The 9297-nt window shown below is 37.6% G+C and overlaps 1 protein-coding gene across 1 annotated transcript; it reads left to right on the forward strand.

The window, feature by feature from the left end:
- Window positions 1-7: 7 nt before the first annotated feature.
- On the forward strand, window positions 8-9011 carry LOC111345041 (60S ribosomal export protein NMD3). The gene is made up of 16 exons (XM_088750530.1): window positions 8-118; window positions 225-359; window positions 771-864; window positions 1320-1400; window positions 1574-1702; window positions 2587-2677; window positions 2815-2893; window positions 3997-4093; window positions 4590-4642; window positions 5172-5236; window positions 6161-6306; window positions 6812-6927; window positions 7299-7371; window positions 7871-7983; window positions 8361-8431; window positions 8756-9011. Exons 1-16 carry the CDS (start codon window positions 24-26, stop codon window positions 8896-8898), a joined length of 1581 nt encoding a protein of 526 aa, XP_088606656.1. The 5' UTR covers window positions 8-23; the 3' UTR covers window positions 8899-9011.
- Window positions 9012-9297: the final 286 nt, after the last annotated feature.

The raw sequence follows: 9297 nt of genomic DNA on the forward strand, positions 1-9297 counted from the left end.
ATACCACTGAGTAATAAACTCTTATGCCATATTGCGCAATACTACCCACAGTTCTTCTTGAGCAACAATCTAACATGGAGTATATGGACGAAATCCCGTCTTCCGAAAACCAAACCAGGTAATTTAACACAAACTATTAGCCAAACTTAGCTTACCTTATACTTTTAACTAGTCGTTTAAGGGAAGCACTCGTTGTAAATATTTCATTCGACTTCTATCTTCAGCCTTTGCTGTCAATGTGGTGTGCTTACAACTCCGAACCCATCTAACATGTGCGTTGGGTGCCTTCGAACTCAAGTCGACATTACCGAAGGAATTCCCAAGCAAAGTAATTTATATTTCTGCAAAGCATGTGAAAGGTAAGGTTTTCAAACTGATTTGATCTTGACCGCTTATCGATGCTTAGAAATGGACGGAAACTCGTTTTCTTAACAGATTTTGTGGCACCGTAGCTTTCATGTATTTTGGTTTTTGCATTTTTTTTTTTTTTTTTTAATATAGGGTAGTTACCTAAAGATAAGCATGGTAAAAGGGACGATATACGTAAATTTATCATAAAAGATCTTCAGTTGGGTGCTTTGTACCTACAAGATATCAAATTTTAAAAAATGTGCTAGATCATCATCATTATCATTGTTATTATATTGTTATTTTCTTAATTACTATTGTTCTGGTAAAAAGCAGGTTTTGGCGGTATGTTAGCTCACTGGTTCATACACATTAGCCCCTCCTTACAAACGCCTCTTCTCCATTTTCTGTCTTTTCTTCAGATACCTTCAGCCACCAAGCCAATGGACAACATGTGCATTAGAGTCAAGAGAACTTCTAGCGCTGTGTTTGAAGAAACTAAAAGGGTTGAATAAGGTGCTGTAGGGGTCCTCATGTCGAGTCAACTTCCAAAGATTTAGTCTTTTCTGACTGCCATACATTTACTTGTATTTTAGATTCTAGAATTGGTTGTAAGATACTTATGAAAGGCCCTTGCCAGCGATTCCCTTTATCATTTGCTCATGTCCATTATGTATCTGAGTTGATATCATTATATGAGGAAAAAATTAACTTTTGGTCAGTCAGGACACAAAGGAGTTACTGTCACTGCAACTCAGTCGGTAGAAAAGTGAGATGTACACTTTACTCTAAAGTTGAAAAGAAAATTTCAAAAATACTTTCAGGATGCTAAGATTTTGTTATATGAGGAGAAAATCATGCATTCTTTAAGGATTAGTGGCATTGCCAAGGTGTTATCTGGCACATTACTAGAATTATCATTTGTAACCCTGTTGTAACCATGTACTTATTGATAATTCATCTTACTTCAGGTTCGCTTGGTGGATGCAGGGTTTGTTTGGACAGAGCCTCATTCTAAAAGAATCAAAGTGAAGTTAACTATTCAGAAAGAGGTTTGTTGTCTTCATTGTTTTAGTGATGAATATGCCATTACTCAGAAATATTGTCTTTAAGATTCTAAGTAATTGAAAAATTAAAAAAAAAACACAACCAGAAATCATGTCCTTCATTCATATTCATCAGGTAAAAAGTGTAAAACTGATTGGAAAAACTTTGTCCATTGTAGGTAGTAAATTCTACGATACTGCAACAGGTGTTTGTTGTGGAATTTGTTGTGCAAAATCAGATGTGTGATGCATGTCATCGCCAGGCCGCTCAGGATTACTGGAAGGCTGTTGTCCAAGTCAGACAGAAGGTACTGTAAACAGTACGTTTTTTTAAAGTACTCACAGTGCTTTTGGTATGGGAGAATGGGGAAACGATAATTTGACTGGGCTTTGCACTGTGGATCAAACTATATAGCTAATAGTCTTGGACAGAAATTTAATTAAGTTGAAATGTGGGTGAAATGAGAATGGAAGCATTTAGTCTTGCGAGCTCATTCGCTTATCACAACAGTGGCTTATCACAGTTTCTGTGGCATGTAGATACACAGAATGTTTTTATCCTTCCTAGATGGGGGTCAGTATTTCACAAGTATCCTATAAATAATTCAACAAGTTCTCTCAACTGTTTGAGGCTCTGAGAATTTATGGTTTTGTCCACAAACAGAACAGGATATTGTTGATGATGCTTGATTCCAGAACCTTCAATCAGGCCCTAGTTGTTTGAAGGATGGATAACGCTATCCACTCTAAAAATTGCTATCAGCTGGATAGTGCAGTATTTTTGTTAACCCTTTATCAGCTGGTAGGGGTTTATCCATTTGATAGCATTATCTGCTCTTTTAACAACTGAAACTAGGAGTCCAAAGGGCTAAACACAGTGCTTTCAATAGGACCCTACACCCACCGGAGCTCTGGCAAGTATTCTGTTGTGAGTCGCTGGGTATATTTCACCATGCTCAAGTTGCGGTCACCATGCTCAGGTCACACTCGAGTCGCTCTCCAGCGGGTACTGTACCAAGGTAGTCACCTATTTCAAATCTTATCAAAAGCAGGGAAAACAGTACTTAAATAAGTCTGTCTCTCTGCAAACCAAAGTATAGTTATTTCTAGGATACAATGTAATAGCTAAATGAAAAAAAAAATGTTTACTGTATTTGAGAATGCCACAAAAATATGTTTTTTGCTCTTTTAGACATCACACAGGAAGACATTCTTCTATCTTGAACAGTTGATTTTGAAACATGGAGCCCATCAGAATACTGTGAGGGTGAAGCAAGAATCAGGTATGAGAGACAAATTGGAAAAAATCACTAAAATTTGGATGACTTGGGTGGAAGGGAGGAGGTCCTAAAGTGTCTTCCCTGCTTTTGTTGTTCTACATTAATTAACTAACTTTGCTTTGTTATTAAATCACATTTAGATGGGGTGGACTTTTTCTATGCATCTAGAGCAGATGCTCGAAAGTTTGTTGAATTCCTACAGTCTGTTGTTCCATGCAGGTAAGGAGAAGTTCTGTATATTCCCCCCCCCCCCCACCCCGTTTGCCTTAGATTTCTTGAGATGCAGCTTCTAAGTATTTGGTTATCATATCGGTCAGTTCCCATTCACCTGTGTGCATGGCTGTTTTAGTTCATAACATTTTATTTTATTTTATTAGCTTCACCCTAAAGAATACAAAAAAAAACAAAAACAAAAAAACTTAGGAAATACAAGCCTAGTAATAAGTAATAAGAATGTAACAATACATATATCGTATTAACCAAGCGCGAGGGCCGTACTGGGAGAATATCGGCCAGAGGTCTTGACAGTACGGACCGAGCGAAACGAGGTCCATACAAAAAAGACCGAGGGCCGATATTCTTCCAGTACGGTCCCGAGCAAGCTTGGTTAATAAGAGATTTATTATACAACTGAAGTTCAAAGGGACACAAGTGCGGTATCATTCGGGACCATTCAGGACAGTGCCCAGTCCAATACTGAGAGAATATTGACTGGCAATAAAGCATTTTGATTGGTTGGTTTTAGTTATTGGCCCTCTGACTGCCTGAGTCGTGTAATAAACTAATAATAACTTATAAACACACATCTATGTACTTATAGATGTGGCTGTTTTTTTCTGTTTTGATTACCATAAATCCTCTCATAAGTCCCCCTCTCTAGGGGAAGAAATTTATTAAGCCCCAACCCCCCCCCCTTAAAAAAAGTAACAATTCAAAATAATTCTCCATGTCACTAAGTATGATTAATTTATTCAAGTACTGTAATTTATTCAGGTACTGTAATTTATTCAAGTACTGTAATTTATTCAAGTACTGTAATGTTAGTTTGTCATTTAAAATTGATCATGATGATTAGTTGAGTGATGTTATCATGTTGGCATCAATAGAATATGGTATATGAAATTATAGAGCAATGCTAAAAATATAACATGGCTAAACAAGGTCCATTGAGAGAGTTAGATCATAAAATAATTATTGAGTCTTTTATGGATTTCTAAATTAATAAGCTCCTCCCTCAAATAACACACCCCCTCCCCCCCTAAGTACCTGAAATAAATAAGCCCCCTGGATTTACAGTACTTAACCTTTGTAATTATTTCCAGGTACAAAACATCTGAGAAACTCATCTCCCATGACATTCACAATAACACATACAACTACAAGTACACTTTCTCCGTGGAAATTGTCCCTGTCTGCAGGGTTTGTGGAAATACTATTTTTGATTCTAGTTCAGTCAATCCACTTCATTCCAAAAATTACTCATGCGCTTGTACCATGTAGAGACCATAAATTATGGTGGTTTTTAGGTTTTTTTTATTTTTGTTGCTGAAGGAGTTCACTAAACTGCTAAAGGCTTAACATTTCACCACTCATTTTTATTTATGGAGTTTGCTGTGAGTTATTTGCTCATTGCACATGAAATATATGAACAATAAGGCAAGTCGTGTTGGAGCAACCTTGTACAAAACCAGCATCACTATGAACATCAGAGATTTCTGAGTCAAGGTTTTCAATAAGAAATGTAATGGCACAGAGGAGAATAATGTAATTAAAAATTTTATGAAATTATATGTGGGAAATTTCTTGCTCAGGCCATAAAAACTTACTCAGAGAGTTAGGCTGGGTGGTAGCTAAGAAACATTCTGATCTACTGTGCTTAATGATAATTGACTGTGATTGCAATGATGTTTTCCAGGAGGAAGTTGTCTGTTTGCCTTTGAAAGTTTCAAGATCTCTTGGAAATATAAGGTAAAAACTTGTTCATGGGAAAAATCTTATCAGCTGGCTTGAGGTTGTGTTGACCCATTCACAACATTCTGGGGGTGGGTGGTATGTGAAAGTTTCCTAAAATACTGTAACTAAATATTGGAGTTAAAGTTTAATTTTCAACAAAGGGAAAATCATTAAAACATGACATTGGCAGTCTTAGAAGTTGCTGGCTCAGTGTATGTAGCTCTCAAAACATTAAGTAACATTAAGTTTACATGTGCAAAACTTTTGGGTCTCTAAGGTGTAACAGAAGCAAATGAAACCTTTAATTTAAAAGCAGAGAAATAAATTTGTGATAGTAAAAGATTGCAAAGGAAGGAAATAAGTCATCTGAAAATTTTGAAAATAATGACTTGTTTGCCTCAGAAGAATGCTGCCAGGGTTAGAAAAACACGATTTCATTTGGTGACTGCAGAAAGAGATTTATTTGTGAGCGTTTTTTATTTAAGTCATTACAGAGTGTGTGTTGTTATCGGTGTTTAAGTCGTCATTGTTTTGTATTTTTCAGTCAAAATGTCATCTGTAACCGAGTCAGCACAAATCTACAATTTATTGATCCAGCAACATTACAAAGTAAGTTTTCACATCAGAGCCCTAGTTTTCTCGTAATCACATACTGACAGATGCTGTAACCAAATGGAGGGTAACAACTAAATTCACCACTTACACCAAATTATGTTGAATGTTGAAGAGTTAGGGTAAAGGAGTGTGAATGTGGGGGGGGGGTGGGGGTGGGGAGCAAACCTAGTCTTAGATGTTGACTGGCTCAAAGGCTGATGGTTATGCCAGGGTTCTGCCACATAAAGGGAACATAAGTGATTGCACCCCCTTTATGGTGGGATGCTAGGTGACCATAGGGAATTCCCCCCCCCCTAGTATTTTTGTACAATGTAGATTTTGTTAATGGTTCACCAGTATTGATTTATTTACTCATAAGTGGAGAGTGGCATTGTGAGACCAAGGTGTGTTGTGCCAGTTGTTATTGCTAAGAATACATCAAAGTAAACCATCTAAGAGTTGAACCTGGAGCCTTTCAATGCAGAGTTGGGTGCTAAACTGAAGGCCACTACATCTCTTAAGAATGTTTAATAACTTTCAATAAAACAAGGCTAACCTCATGATCAGTGGAAAATTTAGACTATAAGCAGTCCATCCTTTTCAGGGAAGTCTGTCATGCTACTAAAAAATTTGACAGTGAAAAAGAAATTGAGGGTAGCATGCCACCGGAAACTCTTGGAGTGATGTCAGTTTGCATCACAGGAGTTCCATGAGTGAGGTGCTTCTACTTTTATTCGAGTGCCTCACTCAAGAGTTTCCCATAGCCCACTAACATTTAATTTTTTTTCACTGAATTTTTTTTACTCGCACAATGGACTTCGCTGAAAAAGAGGGTCTACTCGTCGTAGAAAAATAGAGAAAGTTAAAACGCACAATGTGATGAAATGATAGATTAAGTCCATTAAGATGTACTATTTCCTGTTATTCTTTGTCATTTAGCTGCAGAAATCTCAGCATCAAACTACTGGCGCCTGCCTTTCAAAAGCCTCTGCACATATAAGCAATTCACTGAGTACATGGTGCTCCAGATTGAGCCAGTCAACTCAAAGAATATATCTGCATCAACTACTAACCTCAGTCAAAGGGTATCTGAAATTTCTGTGTGCATGGATAAGTGCTTAACTGTGTGCTTTACTATGATTTAGTCGAGGTGACAGCAGATGCTCCAGCAATTATTTAAACCGCAAACATCCATGAGATATTATTTGACACCTGACAATCAAATTATTTGACACCTGCCAATCAAATCCATGAACCACCTGTCAGTTTGAATTCAAGTACTGATTTTAATGAAAAGTACCCTACTCCTGTGGGGGTTTCTGCCATCATGCTACTAAGGGGGGGTCTTGAAGAGATTTTTGTTGTTCACTTGAAGTCAGACTTGGCTTCTGTGGAATCAAAGATCTTAAATTTTTTATGGGTATAATTTTTAGTCATAACTATCAATGTAATTATACCATTAAAATGGTGGTTCTGATCTGGTTAAGCAAGTACCATTTAAAAATGTTATTGATGTTCGCTTTGACTTAAACAAATGATTCTCAATTATTATTAAGATGGTTTTGTTCCTTTTTTTCTTTGGTTCATCAGCATGTTCTGGCAGATGTATGGGTAGCACGGATGCAGGACCTGGGCACGAATGATTGTCAGTATCACTGCCGCAGTCACCTGGGTCATCTCCTGAAGACGGGGGATACTGTTTTGGGGTAAGACCAATCCCCACCCACCCCCCCCCCTCCCTCTCTTTCATCAATTTGCGTCTAACGTTACGTACTCCTCTTTGAAAATTACTTGTGTTCTATCTTACGAGTGTAACATGGAATCTCAAAGAAAACGAGTTGTATTTTTGTGCGGACGTTTAGGTTTAAAAGGAATGGTAAATTTTGAGCTGGACCTTCGGTTGATGGAAATTTGATCATAAAATATGCTTTCACTTTTTCTTTTTTTTCCTTTTTTTACTAATACCATTGTTAATTACCTAACAAGGAAAATTTTGAAAAAGTGTGGCTTGTTTTAAAACACTCTGTTTTTGTTATGTTTTGATGTGGTTTTCTTGTTTTTTTTTTTTGCCGGATAGATTTGATTTCACAACGACGAATGTAAGCGATGAGAATCTGGGCAAGATGAATCCCGAACGAGTCCCAGATGTGGTAAGAGATCTCGCTATGTTTGTAACTGATTTGGTTGAGTTTTTAGTTGCAAGTGACAGCCAAAAGAACAGCCATGAATAATGCAAGAAAGTACTTAAAAAAAATGAGTCTCTTTTATGAACTTGAAAACTTCGGTCAGCTTCAAGGAGACTACAAAATATAAATTTTGTATGGTGTGAAAACATAAAAGAAGCAATAATAAGCGAAGAATGAACAAGGATGGTCATTGATGAAGAAGATTGACACAGATGAAAAATGATGAACTTGAGTCAAATTTTGTGCCATGCGAAGACTATCTTCACTTTGAAGGAGACTTCAAAATTTCAGTTTGGTAAGAAATGAAAACATTCAAGAGCCAATGATAAGCCAAGAAGAAAAAGGATGGAGAGGATTAAAACAGATTTCAAATGACGCACCAGAAAAACGTAGGCTAAGTTTTACAAGATGCAGAAACGGTGGCGTTATTCTTTAACGAGACTTTCGTTGTCGAAACTTCCAGATTTTGGTGAAGAAATCCTACGGTGACAAGAAGAAGCGACGGCGAAGAAGAAACTGGAAGTTGAAGGGTCTTGAGAAAGAAATGACAGGAATTGATCAAGACAGTTTGGATGGGTACTGTTATTGTTTTGATGGTTTTATTAAGGTAGTATTCGCTTTGCTCGGCGCATGTCTGGTACTCGACGTAATCCCATTTTTCGTTAAGTAAAAATTATTGGAAGGGTGGTTGGTGAATAGAGATCTGATGTTCTTTTAGTCACGAGAAAGGGACCAAGAGGAGATATGAGTGACCCATGAAAATCTGAAGATACGAGCGAATGTTCTTCGTCTTCGTCTTTGTCTCCTTTAAGATTTGGACGTGAGTTACGCACTATGCACATGCGCTGAGCTTCAGAACAGACCTTTTGTTCTAATGTTCCTACTCAACGCTAAAGCAAGAGGTGATTTGTGTGACATAATGCGAATTAAATCTAAGTAATATTTCTGTGCAGGGATTACGATGCTTTCCTTGGTGATCTGGAGGAAGACAAGACCTACAGACAGCATGTTAACATATATGTCGGTGAGTGATTACCACCGAATTTATCCTTGTAATACTTTGTATGTAGCGTTGTACTACGCTTGTGGCCATATATGCTTGTTTACATATATTCCTCTTGGTTGTGAAGTTCAGCTGAATTCTGATTGGACGTTGCGATTACTTTGGAATCCATTTGTGCTCTAATTTTCACACATAGTTTCCCGGATAGAGCATATGTTATCCAAGTAGATGCCCCTTGTTTTTGATCACGTGATGTGGGTGCCTCAGTTGCGTGCGAGTGAATTCTCATATCAGAATGAACACCAAAGCTGGTCAGATAACTAAGTTAAACAAAATTACTTTCAGATCGTGATTACAAAGGCGCTTCAGAAGATGACGACGATGAGGATCCACGGATTAGTCTCCAGGAAATGTTAGAGGACCTGCACCTCGAGGAACCCGATCTGGGGGACCACGGGGCGGAAACGTGCGCCATGATGACAGGGTGATGTACCTCGTTGAATATTCAACGGTAACATCAAAAGAATACACTTTCTACAAAGAGACGACTTTCGAAATAACTTCAATGAAAATGTACTGAATAAACTTGTTGTCACACGCATTTTTAAGCTTACGGGTTCAATTGATTCCTTGTGTGTTTAAACTATTTTTGAGAGTTTTGTTCCTACGTGACTTAAGCTCTATTTTATTCTGTCCTTGATTTTCCTTTTCACAGTCTATAATATCAGAGATGCTTTTCTCATGGCGAGGTTCATTGTGCCGGGTATTAGGTGCTTCATTCTGAGGTCAAACGATGCTATTAAATGCGAAACCGCTGTCCAGTCAGTAATTAATTGTTGACTCTAATACCCATGCCACCTGGGAAATGCAAAAAAGAAACCGTGTTC

Source organism: Stylophora pistillata, chromosome 2 (genome assembly GCF_964205215.1).
Source record: "Stylophora pistillata chromosome 2, jaStyPist1.2, whole genome shotgun sequence".
Classification (NCBI taxonomy): Eukaryota; Metazoa; Cnidaria; class Anthozoa; order Scleractinia; family Pocilloporidae; genus Stylophora; species Stylophora pistillata.

Excerpts from the sequence above, each read along its gene's own strand:
- LOC111345041 (XM_088750530.1), top strand. The coding sequence starts at position 24 with ATGCCATATTGCGCAATACTACCCACAGTTCTTCTTGAGCAACAATCT. Across the intron at positions 360-770 it reads TTCTGCAAAGCATGTGAAAG|ATACCTTCAGCCACCAAGCC; the intron begins GTAAGGTTTTCA and ends TCTTTTCTTCAG. Across the intron at positions 1,703-2,586 it reads TTGTCCAAGTCAGACAGAAG|ACATCACACAGGAAGACATT; the intron begins GTACTGTAAACA and ends TTGCTCTTTTAG.